The sequence below is a fragment of the Corylus avellana genome, chromosome 7 (genome assembly GCF_965113065.1).
Source record: "Corylus avellana chromosome 7, dhCorAvel1.hap1.2, whole genome shotgun sequence".
NCBI classification, from domain to species: domain Eukaryota; kingdom Viridiplantae; phylum Streptophyta; class Magnoliopsida; order Fagales; family Betulaceae; genus Corylus; species Corylus avellana.
Window position 1 is genome coordinate 4,903,536 of NC_142496.1, and position 19,580 is coordinate 4,923,115.

Below are 19,580 nucleotides of genomic sequence, written 5' to 3' on the forward strand. Positions count from 1 at the left end.
CAAAAAATTGGAATTTTAGGGGGGTTGGATTGCAAAAATTGAAACTTTGATGTTCGAATGGAAAAACGCAGTCAACTTTGAGGGGGTAAACTGTAATTCTCCCTTCACTTAATAACTCCGACGCTCAAGACAACTATTACCTAGAAATTTGCTCCAAAGGAAGAGATTTACCATGAGTTTAAATATGTTTTAAATATATAACAATGTACATGTATATATGAATTATGATTCCCTACAATTTCAAATTACAGAATTTAGGTAATTTCTAAATATTAAAATGCTTGAAAAATGTCGCAATTAAAAAGTTCGCATGTTATAGCTGATAATTTAGTATATTTTCGTTAAGTTCTTACTTTTTATGTTATAAAAAAGCTTTAAGTCAAAAGTTGTCTTTTGAATTTTCAAAGTATTTCTATAAAAGTGAAGAAAGCCTTTTGGGAGAGAAATATTTTCTGGCTACTTCAATAAAATGCCACATTTTTAAATTTAATAGGTGGCATTTTCCAAATGTTTTAATACCTAAAGGCAACCTAAATTGTGTAATTTAAGATTTTACAATTTCTTTGAAATTTTAAGGGATCCTAATCTAAGAAGAATAAATGCCCGTTTGGTTTGCAGAATAAACCCCTAGAATGAAATGACTATTCCTATAAAATAGTCATTCTTTTGTTTGGTAAGAGTCTATTACTATGAATAATTATTCTCGTAAGAATCACTACTGCCTTACACATAGGACTCTTCCACTAAAAAATGAGAGAAATAGCTATTCCTTAAGAAATTGAATACATTTTACACAAACACACTTTTTTTTTTTTTTTTTAACTTGAAAAAAAAAAGTAAAGTATGAAAATTAAATTATAGACATGCTTAGCGTTTATATAGGGGGAAAATTACTTACTGGTACATATAGGTTATTCCCAGTTTTGCTAAACATCAAATCACTCTAGGCACTCTAGTTACCTGCTTTGTGCATCACAAACCAGATATAACTTCTGATCATTGGAGACCATGTTTATGTCAAGAATTTTATCCCCATTTTCTGACAAGATACAAGTGCCACTTGAACATTTCAACTGCTCCTTTGCTGCTTTGATGAGCTCTTGAATGCTTTGCGGAACCCACAACACCACTCCCTCTCTTCTCTCCTCCTGGGGATCCCATGGATGAAAGGGGAACACTGTGCATGTCTTCTCATGCATTTCATCTGTTGTTGCCAATAGAAATGTTGTCAACTCACTGAAGTAGTAGGGTAAACCTCTGACAAATCACTTGATGCAAGAAATTACTCAGGCCAAGGAAAAGGGCAAAAGAAACAAAAAGAGACGACACAAAAACGATTCCCTTATTGGGTAAAATATGATCATGATGACTGTAGAGTTAAGTTATGTAGGAAATAAATTCACAGTTCAATTTTAATGAATCAACAAAATGCAACGGATAAGAAAGATTTGATTTTTCGCCACGATATTTTATTTGATTGGTATCGAACTTCCTTGATTGCCTCCCTTGACGAGCTCCTTTCCCATAATGTGCTTGACATTCTAAGAATGTCCATATTTTCTTATTCTCAACAAGTGTACGGATCTATTTCCTCAATAAAAGTGATTGCTAATTGCCACCAGTTGTTTGCAATTATATCCTCCTTAGCTCCCTCTTTCTGAGAAACTAGCTCTTCCTCTGGATTTTCTTCATATCACTCAGTTGCCTTCATCACCCTTTGGATCCATTCTTTAGTATGTTCAATTGTAGTTTTCCATAAAATCCTATTTTACAGTAATGCTTGGAGTTTGTGACAAGGAATTGTACGCATCACTGGTAGTGTACATAAGCTTGAATCACATTGTTCGGGCCATCTCCTAAAAGACTAAGCTTTTTGGGACAATCAGTTCTTCAACATAGTATCAAATCCTTATTTTTGGGCAGGCCTTTCGTTCAAAGAAAAACAATATAATAATTTCTATTATATTGTCAGTAAGCCAAAGAAAAACAAGTTTCAAATTTAATGAAGTAACAAGTATTTTTTTTCAGCAACAAATTTTTTGTGCAGTAAAATCCCATCCAGAAATTGACAGTTTATTGCTAACCAGTTAATTGAGGATGGTAATGCTATATGTAAGAACTACAATTTTGTTCGTACCTCGAATTCCTTGAGAGCAATTCGATAACTCAGACAATTGAGAAGTTCTCGCCACTTCTAGCAGCTTCATCAAATTCTTATTTCCACCTATACAGGCATCATCAAGTGGAGTATTTCCCCATCTGCATGTAGAATACAGGCTGACAAAGGTTAGTCAAGCTGGCAAAGTTCTAACAGCAAAAAGCACTTAAAGGTTTGCCAAGGTCATTGTTCATTATTGATTTCCTACGTGTTTTTTTCGTTCACCCTACTGGCAGTGCAGACTAGTTGTCTCCTTTCGTCCTCTTAATGTCTTCTAACTACAATAGAAATTTGATGACACCTACTGGCAGTGCAGACTAGTTGTCTCCTTTCGTCTTTTTAATGTTTTCTAACTACAATAGAAATTTGATGACTGCGAGACTGAAATTTCTTTCAAAGTAATTTTTTGAAGCTTAATGAAATATCAACCAGAATTTTATTTCATCAAGAGGGAAAAGTATACACCATGCTAGCCCTTTTCCTAGTTTATATCTACATCTTCAAAGAACAGGAAGTGAAGAATGAAACAATTACTGAGCCACATTCTTTCTTTACAAGACCATCTAAACCATTTAGATCAAACTAACATGCCTAGTTAAATGTTAAGTAACATGTATATTACTCATCCAAAGATCAATAGCGTAAACAACCATGAAACCAATATCTCGTTGAACATGATGATAAAATCTGGATGATGCACACGCAAAAACATATTTAACCCATAACACAGTACAATCTTATATTCTGCACTTGCAAAGCTGCTAGAGGCTCAAAAAGGATCATGCTTCATCCTCGTCTTAAAAAGCACATAATTATTCAACTTATACCTGTCCTTTGACAAAACACTTGCTCCTGCTTCTAGAAGTAATTCTACCACTGTATATAACCCTTCCGAGGCAGCTAGGTGAAGTGGTGTTCGGAGATCATAATTTTTGGCATTTGGATGAATGCCATTAGCCAAAATCCTTTTTAGAAGATCCAAATCCCTCCTTGCAATAGTCATACAAAGAAAATCACCAGCATTATCAATATTAAGTGCTGCCCCTGCCTTAACAAGCGAAGAAGCTACTTGATCGTGCCCATTCTTGATGGCTTCAAGCAAAGGAGTGTTTCCAAACTTATCTAGTACACATGGTTAAACAACAGTTATTACTAGATTTATTTTGATATTCTGTTAAATATATACTAAAAACTGTTGATTTGATTCCCTTGATTTAGGCCCAGTATTATTCCGATTTTATGTGATTTGATTTGAAAGTAAAATTCCATTGTTTCTTTCCATATTAGGTTCTAGGTTTTTTCTATTTAAACCTATGTAACCAACCGTATGGAGAAATATATCGAATACAAGAATTCTTCTTCTCTCTTGCTTTCTCTCTTTTCTACTTGGTATCAAAGCCAAAGGTCTTAAGTTCGAACATTAACTCCGTCAACTCACCCTCCATTTAAATTAAGTATTCCATATGTTGGACCTCACCTATTAAAATGGAGTTTAAGCCCACATATAAATGAGACTGTAAAGTATTAATTAAATGATTAAATTTACCCATTCTTATCAGCTTAAGCTTTTAAAATATTGAAAAGTAATTTTAAAAGCCTTTTATACATTTTATGGTGAATAGATCTTTAATTAGATAATATCTATTTCATCCAAACCCCTTTTATTTCTGTCAGACCACCATTATAACTTCAATTTTTCCATGATTTACATTTTAGTCAAATACTCTAATTTGTAGTTTTCAAAATATAGCAATGTCTTGTAATTTCCTTAAGTTTGTTGAATTTGTTTGCTATTACCTTTATGCTGGCAAACAAAGGCGAAACTTAGACAAGGGAAAATATTTCAGAGTTTTGACAGTTTTGGACTTTGAATTGGAACTAATTAAACTAAATCCAGTTATTCACCATGAACAGTGTGTGACTCATACAGGTGTCAATTTTGAAGGGATATATAATCTAGTAAAAATTTAGCCCCAAGGATTTCAACGCCATGTGCCCTTGAAATTATGTTTTATCTTGGAAGGGGCAATGTGTTGGGGAGCCCACCAAACTATGGACAGAATGACAAAGTACAGGAGGTTGGGCACACCTGACTACCCTCGATGATAATCAAAGTACAGGTAGTCGAAAAGCCTACCTGAAATGTTGATGCCCACTCCTTGCCCAATAAGGAAAAGAGCAATATCTTCATATCCTTTGGATGCAGCAATATGCTGTTAACAAAAAAGACAACTAAATATGAGTATCGGCCATACCAGAATTTGTTTCATTCGTAGTAATTGAGAAGGGGGGGGGGGGGGGGGGGGGTGGGGCGGACACCATAATTAAGATGGTTCAGCACAAACTTCATAATCTTAAACAAAAATATATCATGTTTAAATCCCTTTATACAAGGATAGTGGTGTTTAATAGTTTGCAATGTTCTAGCTTTACTGATTTTTTGGACTTTTGTTCTTTTTTTCTCTTGTACTTGCTGTCTTTTTTTTTTTTTTTTCCCAAAAGGAGTTTCTCTTGTACTTCCAGTCTACCTAGGGTTGCACCACTCTACGCCTTTCTAATGAAATTGAATTACTTACTAAAAAAAATAAATGACAGAATAGACATGGGGCACAAAATCAGTACCAGCTTACACTAAAGTAGACTTCATAGTTAAAAGCTCATTACAGAAAAGTCTATAAGCCCTAGTTTTGTCATAATACCATAATTTAAAAAAATGGAGTTTAAAATTTTTTTTTTGATAAGTAAAGATATATAGAAAAAGCGCAGAGGGGCGCAACCCTAGTACACCGGGAGTATACAAGAGAGCGACTAAGAGGAAGAGAAAGAAGAAGAGAACATCAAAAGAAAATCTTGGAAGCTGTTAACATATTAAGTTATCACATAATATGTTAACACATATTAAGTATCATTTTAGAGCGAACATGTTAACACAACTCGCAAAGCCATATAAATGCATCAATTAAAATTCACCATCACAGTAATGTTCTTGGAATGAATAAGTACAAGTCACCAATTGCAAGAGAACATAAACCACATGCCTACATAAGAGATATTGACTTGATGCTCCACTTTCATAACTAGGGTTTAAAAGAGTGATGTGTGAGAGTGACAACTGCCCAAAATGACATGTAAGCCTGATCTACTCAAAAAAGGCTGTAGGGAGGTTGTATCTCCAAAGGAATGCATAACTCGTTCACTGTGTTACCCTCAACCTTAGCTAGTAAGTCAAGACCTTTAAACATGCCCAATGTGGATTGACAAGCTCGTAGGATTTAGGGAAGTGAAGAAGGTCCTATACATCGTCGTAAACAATTACCAACCTCCTCACAACCACATACCACAAATGATCCCTAAGTTTAACTACCGAGTGAAAGAGACAAAAAGTCTGCCAGGCATTAATATAACATTTAAAGAACTCGCATACAGATTTACTAACGCAACTCGAATCACCAGGAACTCATGCTACAACGTTTTTTCTTGTTCCCCTATCGAATCCCATTATTGTTACTCTTGGTCATGCTACTCACATGTCAACACAATGCACTCCCCACACTGACTCCTTTGCATTCCACTCTAAACCTCAATCCACAACACTTCTCAAAATCCTCCAAGATTCGCATCTCTAAGCGAAAATGATGTCATTATGTGTGTGTGATTCCTATATCAACTTCTAGAAGGATTATTTAAAGAATCAAGATGTTAGTGGCCAGAAACAGTCTCAAAGACCAAAGGTCTATTGCTCTCTCAAAAGCTCTCCCCTTTTGTGTCGTCTACTCTCTAGTTGCACCCACATATGTAGGCCTGAATGAAGTTGTACAGCTTGTCCGCCTCCGACACATCATTGATATCCAAGATCAAGGAGCTGAACTGTTTGGCATTCTCCCGCACTGAGGTTGTATGCTTCAGCTTCTTGAGTGCATCTCTAGCAACTCCACCCATGTCTCGATTGTTGGTCTTCCTGCATTGGCACCATAATCCAACCGGGTCCGCCACCACAGCTTAGCATCACCCATGAGGTACATTGAAATTACTAGGTTTTACAAGAGTGATGTGTGAGAGTAGCAATTGCCCAGAATGACATGTAAGCCTGATCTCCTCAAAAAAGGCTATAGAGAGGAAGGAATAGGTAAGTCATCCATTGTGTTACCCTCAACCTTAGCTAGTAAGTCAAGACCTTCAAGCATGCCCAATGTGGCTTGACAAGCTTGTAGAACTTAGGGAAACGAAGAAGGTCCAATGCATCCTTGTAGAGAGTTAGCAACCTCCTCAAAAACCCATACCTCAAATGATCCCTAGGTTTTACTATCGAGTGAAAGAGACAAAAAGTGTGCCAGGCATTAATACAACATTAAAAGAACTTGCTTACAGATTTACTAACACAACTCAAATCACCACGAACTCATGCTACAATGTTCTTTCTTCTTTCCCTATTGAATCCCATTATCCTTACTCTTCAGCCATGCTACTCACATATCAACACAATGTGATCCCCACACTAACTCCTCGGCACTCCACTGTAAACCTCAGTCCACAACACTTCTCGAAATCCTCCAAGATTCACATCTCTAAGCGGAAATGATGTCATTGTGTGTGTGATTCCTATATCAACATCTAGAAGGATTATTCTGAAGAATCAAGATGTCAGTGGCATTTAAAAATTTAGATAGATTAGATGATTCACAAAACTCTCCCTCATTTTAAAATTTTGAAGAACCAAACTTGTCAAATTTTGTCATAAAGTGAGGAGAAATAGTACTACATTGTTAAAAGTAATTAAAAAGGTCAGTATGGTATTCCAGTGCATAGTTATCAAAAAAGTAAAATGTAGCTTAGACTTCTATATTCCATACCAAAGGTGATCGTCCATTATAATCCGTATTATTGGGATCAACTCCTGCTCTAATCAAACGTTTCACTCGATAAGAATCTCCATCATAAGCAGCACAATTAATTTTCATAGCCTGCTCTGATTCACGATGTTCAATATACAATGTAATATCTGATTCCAAAATCTTGCCCTGAACATTGGAGTCCTTTCCCTGTCAATGCTAAAATTGTTAGAATACTAATAACTGACTCATGAATTCAAATTCCTAACTAGATAAAACTAGAGTTCTGAGTCTTTTATGTAAATAGAGAGCAATTTTCCGCAACTGACACAACTAATCTCAATTCAAATGGAAGGAGGAAAAAGAATATTGATATTTCCAAGCTCAGTTACCTCAAGGAGGTTGTTCACAATTATCCGTCCATCAAAAAAACATATCTCTAAGACTTCTTTAAAACATTGTTTATCAAGTCGCAAGACTCTAGATAGCTCACGAACTTGAACTGTATAAGTCTGAGGAGTGTTACAAAGAAAAGAAACCTCGCCAAATGAGCTATGTGCTTGCAGACGCATAACATATTCTTCTGTTTCATCATCTTCCACCTTTCCTATCTCATCCTGTAGATAATATCATATCCATCAAGCCTACAATTCAAGAATATATAGATACAAATACCCACAAAAACAGACACATACGTCTAGATATACTAATACTTAAAACTTAAACATGCAAATAAGAAAAAAAAGATATCCAATATATAAATATATTTTTAGATATTCTTAAGATTAATGGTCAAGTATATATTTTTTTGGTTTTACATTCTAGGTTTCTTAAAATTGATAATTGATTATACTTAGAGATATTTCTGCTCGGTTATATGCAGAAGTAACTATGTAGATTCTTGAGATAAATATGTAATAAAAAAGTAAAATATAATCAACACCCCCGCACTTAAACATACTTCTGTTCACACTTCCTATGGTATTCATCCCATCCCAACGCCACTAATTCTTCTTCCTTTGGAAAAAGCTTTGGGATCTCTAGGGAGAATAGGGAGAGAGATAGGTGTTAAGGGTTATCAAAAAACTTGAATTAATGGCCAGTATGGATATTCAAGACATTATTCTTCCATCTTGTTACTCTATAAATAGGCTTCAGTCAAGTTGAGATCTCTTTACTTTTAAAAAGTAATACTGTTTATAGAATAAAAATTGCTAAATTATTTTGCGGTGGTCATATCATCTAATACCATATATAGAAAATAAAGATGCTGCATTGCAAGTACACAAACAAATAAAAAGATAGACATATTGGAGTTTGAAGTCATTTTGAAAACAAAAAGAAAAAGTCATACCACTTCGCCATGACATATGATATAAAGTTGATCTATTACGTTTCCCTGTTCTATAATCACTTCCCCTGGGAGGAAAAACTCTTCTTGGACTTTGATTGCCTGATAAACAATGGAATGAATAAGAGCCATTTACACTGAAAGAAGCTAAGCTTCTAATGTTATCACTTCTGTTTTATATGATTGAACATTATGAAGAGATATCAGATAATGACATTATAGAGAGAGAAAACAAAATAAGGAAAAAATATGAGAGGGGGTCACATAATAGAAACCATTTATTCATAAAATCAGATCCAAACACTAAACAAGGCAATTAGCATGCTTTCAACTAACAGTCTACCTCAACGACATTCAGCTTAAACTAAAAGGCGCCTGAAGTAAAATAAATGCATTGAACAAAATTCCTATATGCTAGCCACTAGAAAGCATGGAGAATGCAACCTCATTTAACGTACCTGCCATTTGGGTACCCACAGTTTTATAATGCGATACTATCCCTTTTAAGTACAAACATTATAAATAAACAAGGCATATAGAGTGCCCATTACAGCAAATTAATTGATTATTGCTCAACTCTTGGAATTTAGATGTTGATGGACATTTTAGAGTGCAATTTTATTTTAAGAGCAGTAGACTTGTTGCCAACATTCAGATCTTCACTGGTTAGCAATTTTTCTTTTGGTAACCAGTCTTATGAAACTCTATTGAGCTTTGATCTGAAATGTGATGCTAATGCAATGGAAATATGAATCTTTGAACAGTAAACTATAAAATAATTTATAATTTCAATGATATATGGTGTGTGAGTGAGAAAGACGCATTGTTAAAGAATAATTTCAATTAAATTTGATGTGTGAGTGAGAAATACATTTTCTATTATCTTTTTTTTTTTTTTTTAATCTTTTGCAACTAAATTCAGCTTACCATTGGATTCAAATTCCTCTTATGCCCTTTCTTTTCACTAAGTAATTTATAAAGGAAAACATTGAAAAAGGGGGTACCTCTATAGCACGGAGTAAGCATACAAGAGAAGCTCCAAAAAAAAATTAAAAAAAAAAAAAAAAGATCAAGGTGTAAAACATCGTCCAAAACAAAAACACCAGTGAAGAAGGAAGAGGAGATAGAATACCAAGAGGGCAGTGTCCTCAGCAAACTTATCTCCTGCGTCCAAGCTCAACAGGTTGAAAGACCCAACTACTCGTCTCCCTCCATATGACCGCATCTAGGGGGTGTTTGGCAAATGGGATGGCCGAAACACTGTAGTTGATGTAGATTGATGTGAAAAAAAAGTAAGAATGTTTGGTATAAAAAAAATGAAAAAGTGGTATGAAAAAGTGAAAAGGTTTTGTTTTGTAGTGATTTTTTTATTTGAATAATAATAAAAAGTGAATGATTTGATATTAAAAGTGAAAAAGTTAGAATGTTTTGATGTTGATTTTTTTGGGAAATGGTGATGAACAGTGTTTGGGCCAACCCCATCCCCATTACCAAACAAAGCCCTAGACTATTCCTGCTTTTGTCAGTGGCTTCCAAACCACAACATCTCTACAAATGTCTCTGGCTCAATTCATTTACACCCAAAAGAAGAAGACAACATCCAAAGAGACCAACCGATCAAACAATTTAAAAGTAAATATCAAATGTCTCTCCCCATCCCATTCGCACTAGCATAGACAAAAGCCATTGGTGTGCAAGCTTAGTAAGTACTCTTCCACGAGAATTTCATGCTTCAAATGTCTGTAATTTTACTAATCGCCAGCTATAGCATCCTCAACAATACCAAAAGCATGACCACCATGTAACAGTTGAAACAATGCATCCATAGATTTCAATTTCGGGTCTTGCACTGGTGAAGCTAACCTCATTCTCAGAGTAGCTTACTAACTAGTCGCTCTTCTATCCACAGGAATAGAGAATGTGTCGGCAGATACAACCTTCTAAAATGCATCCCCACACCAAACATCCTAACACAAACGTACTCGCCTCCTATACCCTTCCGTTAAACATCTGATCTGCATATAATCCACTTGTTTTCATAAAGAAACTCTGTTGATCTCCTACCATTACAAGATAACCCTCTCCATCCTTCCCCATGTTTCAAACCCACTCGCTTTTTATAATATTTATCTGTTTACCTATAATAATATATATATATATATATATATATATATATTTCAAACCCTCTACTCTCCGTCAAAGGCTAGCCATCTCAGTCCTCCGACAATTACCTTTTAAGATCCTCAACTTCCTCACTCCCAAACTGCCAACTTGTAACTAAAATGTTATCCCATTGAAGCAAATGATATTTAAACTCATCATGTTTCAAGCTATTAAGATCTCCTTCTTCAAGTCGCTCAGTCACCCATACCAGTATATGGAACCACATAAAGTAGGTCCGAAAACCTTCTTCTTCTTTTTTCTAAATAAGTAAAAAAGCGGGTTGGAAGCCTCAACTAGGTACTCTTAATCGGTGTGATCTTCCCTATGCTTTTTACAATTACTGCCTTCTAAACTCAGAAACCTCTTCTCACAGCTCAATAATAAAATCAGGTACTGGAATAGTCCTAAAAGAAGAATCCGGTGGAAGCCCTAGGTAAGGCATAGGCATGGCACCATCACATGTAAATAGACTATCTACATTTTAAAACCAAATGCAGCATGCCTTTCTATACTAAAAATTGTGTTGACCAACTGGATATAACAATGGATAGCATTCCTCTGAAATAAATCCACCTAACCATTGAAAACAGAAGCAGCATATGATTCAAGACAAATTTGTGCATATAGCTAATCATGCAGGAAAACCATTAATGTTCAAGTTCCAAAATTTAAATCTTAAGTAAGAAATCAAAAACTAATCTAAAAGAATAGACTGAGTGGTTATGGTAATGCTTGCAATGAATAAACAATTCCTAATAACAGTTCCAATGAATTTTGCATGTAGAGAGTCAAACTGGGGCTGTCAGCTGTCTGCCGTTGAAATGGAATCCTTGGCAGTAAGGAAAACTGAGACTTCCAGAGTCAATGGATGTGATCAAGTTCATACATAGCATGTGACTTTCAACTTTTGAAACAGAAAAAGTAAACTGAATTTATAGGTGATCAAACTTTGGAATTCACATTCTACTTTACATATAGAACAAGATGGCTTACAATCTGCTTGATGAATCCCGAAGAGCACCCCTTGAATATAGAAGCTTCTCTAATATATGGCTCATATAAGTTCTGTGAAATCTGCATAGAAGAAAAGACAAATTGTAGTACAGACATAATATTCGAAAACTTCCACAACTTCATAAAGCATCAAAATAAAACAGGTACATGCAATGAACAATATAAAATCAACATCTAAAAAGTTGCTGCATGAATTCTACCCTAACTATTGGGTCAGGAACTCTTCTTCTAACTTATCCCAACTCACAAATCTAGGTAATTGCAGTGGTTCTGAGAAACATCTTGCACAATTATTGCAATCAGTTTGTACTTTCCCAATTCTGAATTATTTCCATAAAGGAAACCGATACATTTAGTAAAACTAATAAGATCACACTGATGAGGACAAGTGATACTTCTATAAAGACACAATTGTGAAAGATTAAATTTCATTAACAAAGTAAGTTGAGGGAGGAGTCATCCAATGGGGGAAAAAGGAAGACAGAGCAGGAGAAATGGTCCCTCAAAGTGTAATTCATATGCGGAGAATTTGGATATCAGCATTCAACTCTAGTCTTCACACCAAATTGGATTTAAAGTAATGCTTCCATTCAAAAAAGAGGTGGGATTTTGCATTCAAATTCAGGGGTCTACAGTTTTAGTCCTACATATTGTGAAACTGAAAGAAAATATCATCATTTAGATGGAAAAATAGGCAATATTCAATGCCGAAGCTTTTACACAAGATGGTGGCAATTTTATATTAATGGAAGAAACAAACTTATCCCTTTTTTATTATTGTAAATTACACAACACACAACAAATTGGTCTCGAGCCCATGACCTTACCCTCGACCATATTTTCATAAGGAGAGGAGATGCCATATGAGCTAGAGGTAATGATATGCCATTTGCGCTAGAGATAATTAGCACTTTCTCAGTTATTTATAAGCAATAATGAGCTAAGACTTTATAAACAGGAAACAAATTTTCCTATTCAACCCAAAGTCACTAGTATTCTAACAAATTCCTCCAAAGTTAAGATTATTGCATGTTTCAATAGCTTCCATAGTCCATATATTTGAATTACAATTGAACTCTAAGAAAATAAAAGCTTGGCAATTCACTCGCACCCCCACTTCCTAAGATTAGAAATTGATGGAATCTCAAATATTCGAAAAACACTTGCATATGAAGAACAGAGACCTTTCTGCATGATAACTTTTCATTCTAAGGAAATTACAGGAAATCTCAGACCATCATCGCCACTCAGAAACTTTTATCTCCTTATTTCACTGTTAGAGACGTTCAATCTCTTAGCTGGTCTAATCCTTCTCACCACCCGCCATTCAAAAATTGCAACTGAAGGTATGGGTCAAAAAGAAAATCATTCAAAATCAGTGGGAATCATTGATGTATGTGTTCCTTCTACATCTACACAGGGAAAACAACTGATATAACCACTCAGTGATACGAATACACAAATGCATATTTCTGTAGGTGGGCATATCGAACCGAAATAAGATCTCAGATTGACATCTTGATACATTGAGTTACCATAATAATTGACAGATGAATAAAACAATTTTGAAAACCATACTTATCGAGTAAAGCAATATGGAATTTTGAGGTAATTATCTGTCACAAAAGCTTATAATATCAAGCAAGGAATTGTTAGGAAGTTGGCCAACAATTTATATCATGTATGCCACAAGCTATCCCCACCCCTTCCCACCACTTTCTTTTTGCAGGCTCCAATAACTATGCACTAAATATGGACCCTGCACATGCAGAACAGAAGAATTACCAGAAACGGGGGATAACAAGACTTGACTCAAAACCACATAGACAAAAGCCAGCCTCTTATATCATGTTGGAAAAACATCAATCCCAAAATCTTAAGCTAATAGGTAGTGAGCCAAAGATCTCTATCAAGCATACAACATGCTAAGAATAATGAGCTAAACCGATGGTGTATAGGCAAATGAAAATTTTTCAACACCTTAGTCCGAATAGAGGCTGGAACATCCTGAAGTAAAGCAACTTCGGTGTTGCTACGCTCATATTGTAATCGTAGATGACCTTTGATCTCCTTGGTTGTCTGTCTATCAAGCTTGTGCTTATTCATATATTTGATAAGGTCAGCCATTTTATCCCTAAACTTTTCTGTCTTTGATCCTTTTACTATCAATGCTGCCATGTTACCAAGCAGATAAGCACCAAGAATCATGTCAAATGATACATAAATCATAATGAATATCATTTCCCTGACATTGACAGCATGTATTTCTCCATAACCTGCAAATAGAGCATATTATCAGCACGTACAGTAAAGCATCCCATATCTGATATGAGAAACTCAGAGTGGAAAAAGCACTAATTCATAAAGTAATGAGAAGAGACCATTGCCAAAGTTTTGAAAATACATGTACTGTGTTAGATCTAATCAGAGAATACCTTCACGACATAGCACTGCTTCATATAAAAATGATAAGGAGTAATTATCAACAATTTTTTAAAATAGACGTACTGTTTTTGATGTTCACGAGGAACAACAACCATTATGACGTGCATTAGAAGAGATGAGCTCTAAAATAAAGCATGAACTCGCACACACATGCATAGAAATCTTGAGTGTCACTTGTACAAATAATCAATAACTTAGACAAGCATACCAACAGTCGCCATGGTAACAATGGCATAATAGAGAGATGTTACATAACGCTTCCAAAGATCAATCTCTCTGAAGTGTGAATAGCTGTAGTCACCCATCTTCAAACTTCCTATCCATGTGTAACCTTCCTCGGAGGGAGGCACAGTGGTAGCAAGATAGTAAAAGAAGCAGGCAGCCGTATGTGTGCAATAGAGTTCAACAACAAAAAGTTTCACAATTCTCGTTGCGAGATAATTTAGCCGGATATCTTTCTCCAACTTCTCAAAAAACTCAGTTACTCTGAGTGCTCGACTTAGCCTAATCCACAATAGGTACCTGACTGGCTCTTTTCTACCCGAAGCCTGATCAGAGCATGTGTTCAAATCATCATATATAGAGTTACTGAGCTAAGTTCGCTGTATCCAACTCACAATAATGCAATCAAATATGAAGCAACAATGAAATAACAATAAATCTTTTTTTTAAAAAAAAAAAAAAAGATGAATAGAGACACCCAATAAGCATCTTGCGTAGTCACTCCAGAATAAAACAACTTGTGACACAGTAATTGATCACAAAAGGAAAAGTATAATGTTGTTGATGATAAAAGAAATAGTCCTGAATTGACCATATTATTCGTAACATATCATCCAACAAACCCTTTCCACTTTTTCATTTTTCTTTCCTTTTTTTCACTTTTATGGGTTTCGGAATTGTAAGAACTAAATGCCTCCCTTCAAGATACTGCATGCCAGAGCTCTTATTGTGGAATAAACTCATATTGTATGCTAATGCCATAGATAATCCCAGAAGGTGTCTGTCCTTATTGAAATAAAAGAAACGGAAAACCAAACCAAAAGGTGAAAATCAATGTGCGGTACCTTGTAGATAGCATCCCAGGGGAAACAACCCAGTAAATCAACAAAGAACCGAGACTTCAAGTACCTATAGCCAAGAAAATCACGAAGCATGAAAAACCCAATTGTGTTTTGCAAAGTTACAACAGATTAAAAGCAGGAAAAGAAGAAAACAGGTACCGAATGGCGATGAGATTGCGGTCGTGGACCATGCGGTAGGAGTGGGTGTCGCGATAGGAGACGAAGAAGCGGACGACGATGTCGATGAGGAATGCAAACTGGCCGGCGACGTCGAGGAGGAAGAGGTTCTCCGGGAGTCCCCGGAAGAATCCGAACTCCAGGGGCGTGAAGAAGGAGGAGTACACCGCCCATAGCAGAATGAGGTGCGTCCACGCCACGTACCACCTGCGTTGCTCCCCCCATCGTATTCAAATCAATTTGCATTCTCGCTATATATTTGTTTTTCCTTAACTCTTTTATAATTTTCTTACAATTTGTTATTTATATGATACGAGAATATTAAAAAATAAAAATAAAAATCTTAGGGATTGGTGTGCATTTAATCTTGTCAGCAAATTAGTATTATTAAAAAAAAAAAAAAAAGAGTTATAATTATACGCCATTACCCGTATACAAAAATCTATTTATATATATATATATATATATACAAAAACAATAAAATTAACGCAAGTATTTCAAATTCGGATATGGTACAGCCGTTCAATTACTTTAATTAAATCATCATTTTCAATTTTTTAACAGCATATATGATTTTTTTTTTTTTTGACATATTCGCACAAGAGGGGGAGGGAGATTTGTACTAATGACCTCCACTTCATTAAGTGTGGTCTCAGTCGATTGAGCTACCTCTTGGGGACTAGAAGCCGGGTTCTGATCTAGTGTGTTTGTCTTCTTTTCTTTTTTTTAAGTTGTACTAAATTGAGGTGTCAATTTCTCATTGGGGGGCACAAAAAAAAAAAAAAAATTGTGCCACATTCACGTAAAAGTTATTCTTTTTTTCTTTTTTTTTTTAAAGAAATACATTCCAATTTCATTGATAATAATCATGAGCATAAAGCTCTTATATCGCAGAAGCACAAAGCCCTGAAAATGCAAATTATAGCCGAAGCTATAAGGATACAACATCACCTAAGACTTCCGCTAACCTATGATTAGTTTTTAGTTGAAATAACAGATCTGCACAAAACAGACACAATCCAATGCATAGGTAGCGCAAATTCCTCCTCGACCCAAAAGCCAAGATAAAGTTCACGTCCATAACTCGAAGATTTGGACTAAAAATCATATCTACGACCCAAAAATCTGGACCAAAGCTCAGTTCACATCCAAACAGGCAGATCGAGGTGCCAAAGCCTCATTACAAACAGAAGCAAAAAAACCGAAATAAAACATGGGCGAACTAAAGAGGCAGGGCCTTATTACAAGCAAATAACAAGAATGAAATGCATACAGGGAAAAAAAATGAACAAAGACAATACAAGGAAAATAAAACAAACAGGAACGGGCACACGTAGCTTGGATGCCGATTGTGTACTCACGCGGAAATTGACATCGGAAGGGAACAATGGAAGCTCAACGTGGTGGGGACGCAGAAAAAGGCCCAAAACAGTGGATGGAGGGTGGCAAAGTCGGTGGCCAACTAGCCGAAAAACCATCGCAGCAGGGGACGTTAAAGCTCATCGCTAGAGCGGGCGGACGGAGGAGATTGGCGGCAAACATAAAACAAAATAGAGAGCCTCGCTAGGGACAAAAGCGGAACAAAGAGGAAGGGGTGGCAAAGAAAGGGTAGGGATGAGGCACCCCAGGCCAAGGACATCAAGTAAACTACTGGCACCCGGTGCAAGGACAGGCGAGGGGGAAGAGGGAGGCAGCAAACAACCATCCCTCCTCCCCTCACCATGGGGGAGGGGGCTTACCTGAGGCTGCGACGCTACGTAAAAGTTATTCTCATTTCGAATATAATGACTGTGTAGCGAATAGTTAAGATTTATTCAAATATTTCATATCTAACATGTTGACTTGGTAACACTAAAAATTACATTTTTATCTCACAATTATCATAAAGAAATGTTATGAGTTAATATTTTCCTCATATTTGGCCCATCTCCTTATTATTAACCATTAATAATAAGGAGCCGCCAAATCACTCTCCAATTAGCAAAATTAATCCAAGGTTACAAAATACCCTCATCAAACTACCATCTAATTGACAATGTTCCTCCCAAACTCTCAATTGTGATAATGTCCTCCCCAAATTACCAAAACATTGTCAATGTACCCTCCAAGACTAGCAAAAAGATAAAAATGACCCTATAAATTTCTCAATAAGACAAAAATACCCCTATAAATTAAAAAAAATACCCCTATAAATTAAAAAAAATTAATTAATTTTTTTAAGAAACGAAAAAATTTTAATTTAAAAATAATAAATTTTTTTATTTTTTCTAAAACGAAATTTTTTTTAAACGAAACTCTTTGATTTTTTTTAAATCCGAAAATTTTATTTCAAAAAAAAAGATTTTTTTTTTAATTTTTTTTTAAAACAAAAATTAAAAAAAAAAACCGAAAATTTTCAATTTTTATAAAAAATTCAAAAAAAATCGAATTTTTTTTATTTTTTTTCTTATAAAAAGGATTTTTTTTTTTTTTTTTTAATTTGGCCACCACTTGGATTTGTTTTTTTTTTTTGTTAGTTTTAAGTTTTTTCTAAAAGTTTTATTATTTTTGTTTTTATTTTACTAAGGGTAATTTCGTCATTAGGAGGACTAATGGCAATTTATATATATATATATATGTTCGCACAAGAGGGGGAAGGGGATTAGAACTAGTGACCTCCACTTCATTAAGTATGGTCCTAACCAATTGAAGTACCTCTTGGGAACTAATATATATATATATATATAATAAAAAGCATGTATTTTAATATTATTGATGTTGATACGACTTATTACCCCCCAAAATTAAAAAAAATATATAAAATTAAATAAAATAAAAAATCTATTTGTATTTATTTATTTTTTTAAAAAAAAAAATTCAGATGCCGGAGAGAAGATGTCCGTACGTACCAGTTATCGGGATGAATGATAAATCGTTCCCATCTGTTTCCGGCGGGAGCGGCGTCTCTTACAAGTCCACCTTCAAAACTCAACTCTCTTCCCAACATGACCGCCGCCAAATGCCTCTTCCACGACCCCTTGCCGGAGTCTTCAACCTCACATCCTTCATCTTCCGACTCATCTCCTCCTCTCCTTCCTCCGCTACTCATGATCTTCCAAAACTAAACAGAGCTCGCTCGATCTATTTCTTGTTTTCTTGACAGAGTGAAGATATAAAGGATTGAAAACTACGTTTATATAGTATTGTTATCTTCTATTATTCCGCTAACTTTGGTGGGTGCGTGCATTATATGTCAGAATTTACAGCAGTAAGATTACGGCGACCAAGAGAATCAGTGGACTTTAACGTCAAATCAGTAAAAGCCCTCTCGAATAGGATGCTGCTTTCCATTTGTAGTAAAATACAGATAAAAACTATTTTTTTATGCATCCTCGGATAGTGTAAAATCTAATTTAGACATCTCTTTGTTTGATTAATGAAGAGGATCTTGTCTTCTTTTGTTTTTACTGTTACTAGTAAATCACTGGAATAAAAGAGAAATGCACAAGAATATTTTGCAATACTTTCTATCATCTAGTCAAATTCTTCAATTTTCTCATCAGCCAAACATGGGACAATCCTCCAATTTCTATCTCTCTCTCCCCGTTAATTTCGTATATACCTCCAATTTCTAAACCCTAAACCCTAGATTAAAAGTAGGAAAAGAAGAAAACAGGTACCGAATGGCGATGAGATTGCGGTCGTAGACCATGCGGTAGGAGTGGGTGTTGCGATAGGCGACGAAGAAGCGGACGACGATGTCGATGAGGAATGAAAACTGGCCGGCGACGTCGAGGAGGAAGAGGTTCTCCGGGGGTCCCCGGAAGAATCCGAACTCCAGGAGCGTGAAGAAGGAGTACACCGCCCATAGCAGAATGAGATGCGTCCACGCCACGTACCACCTGCTTTGCTCCCCCCATCGTATTCAAATCAATTTGCATTCGCGCTATATATTTGTTTTTCCTTAACTCTTTTATAATTTTCTTACAATTTATTATTTATATGATACGAGAATATTAAGAAAATAAAAATAAAAATAAAAATCTTGGGGATTGGTGTGCTTTAATCTTGTCAGCAAATTATTATTAAAAAATAAATAAAAAGAGTTACCCACATCCAAAAGTATATACAAAAATCTATAAATAAATAAATAAAAGTATATACAAAAACAAAAAAATTAACGAAAGTATTTCAAATTAGAGTGGCTTTTATGTGATTGTGGCATAAATTTATTTTTTTTGTGTCATCCAATAAGAGATTAACACTTCAGTTTAGTACAACTTAAAAAAAGGAAACAAGTACATTAGGAGCATCTCCAGCAGTATAGCTAAAAAAAAGATATTAGCTACATTTAGTTATTTTTGCCATTTTTTTGCTCCAACAGAATAGCTTCATATTAA

At 35.3% G+C, this 19,580-nt stretch overlaps 1 protein-coding gene across 1 annotated transcript; it reads right to left on the minus strand.

Moving 5' to 3' along the window:
- Positions 1 to 813: 813 nt before the first annotated feature.
- Positions 814 to 18,289, minus strand: LOC132185412 (potassium channel SKOR-like). Its single transcript, XM_088518679.1, has 13 exons — positions 18,090 to 18,289; positions 15,184 to 15,408; positions 15,028 to 15,091; positions 14,169 to 14,508; positions 13,496 to 13,791; positions 11,495 to 11,575; positions 8,342 to 8,440; positions 7,380 to 7,604; positions 7,009 to 7,197; positions 4,296 to 4,371; positions 2,986 to 3,280; positions 2,138 to 2,259; positions 814 to 1,204 (listed from the first exon to the last, which is right to left on the minus strand). The coding sequence occupies exons 1-13, from the start codon at positions 18,287 to 18,289 to the stop codon at positions 957 to 959; spliced, it is 2,460 nt and encodes an 819-aa protein (XP_088374805.1). The 3' UTR covers positions 814 to 956.
- Positions 18,290 to 19,580: the final 1,291 nt, after the last annotated feature.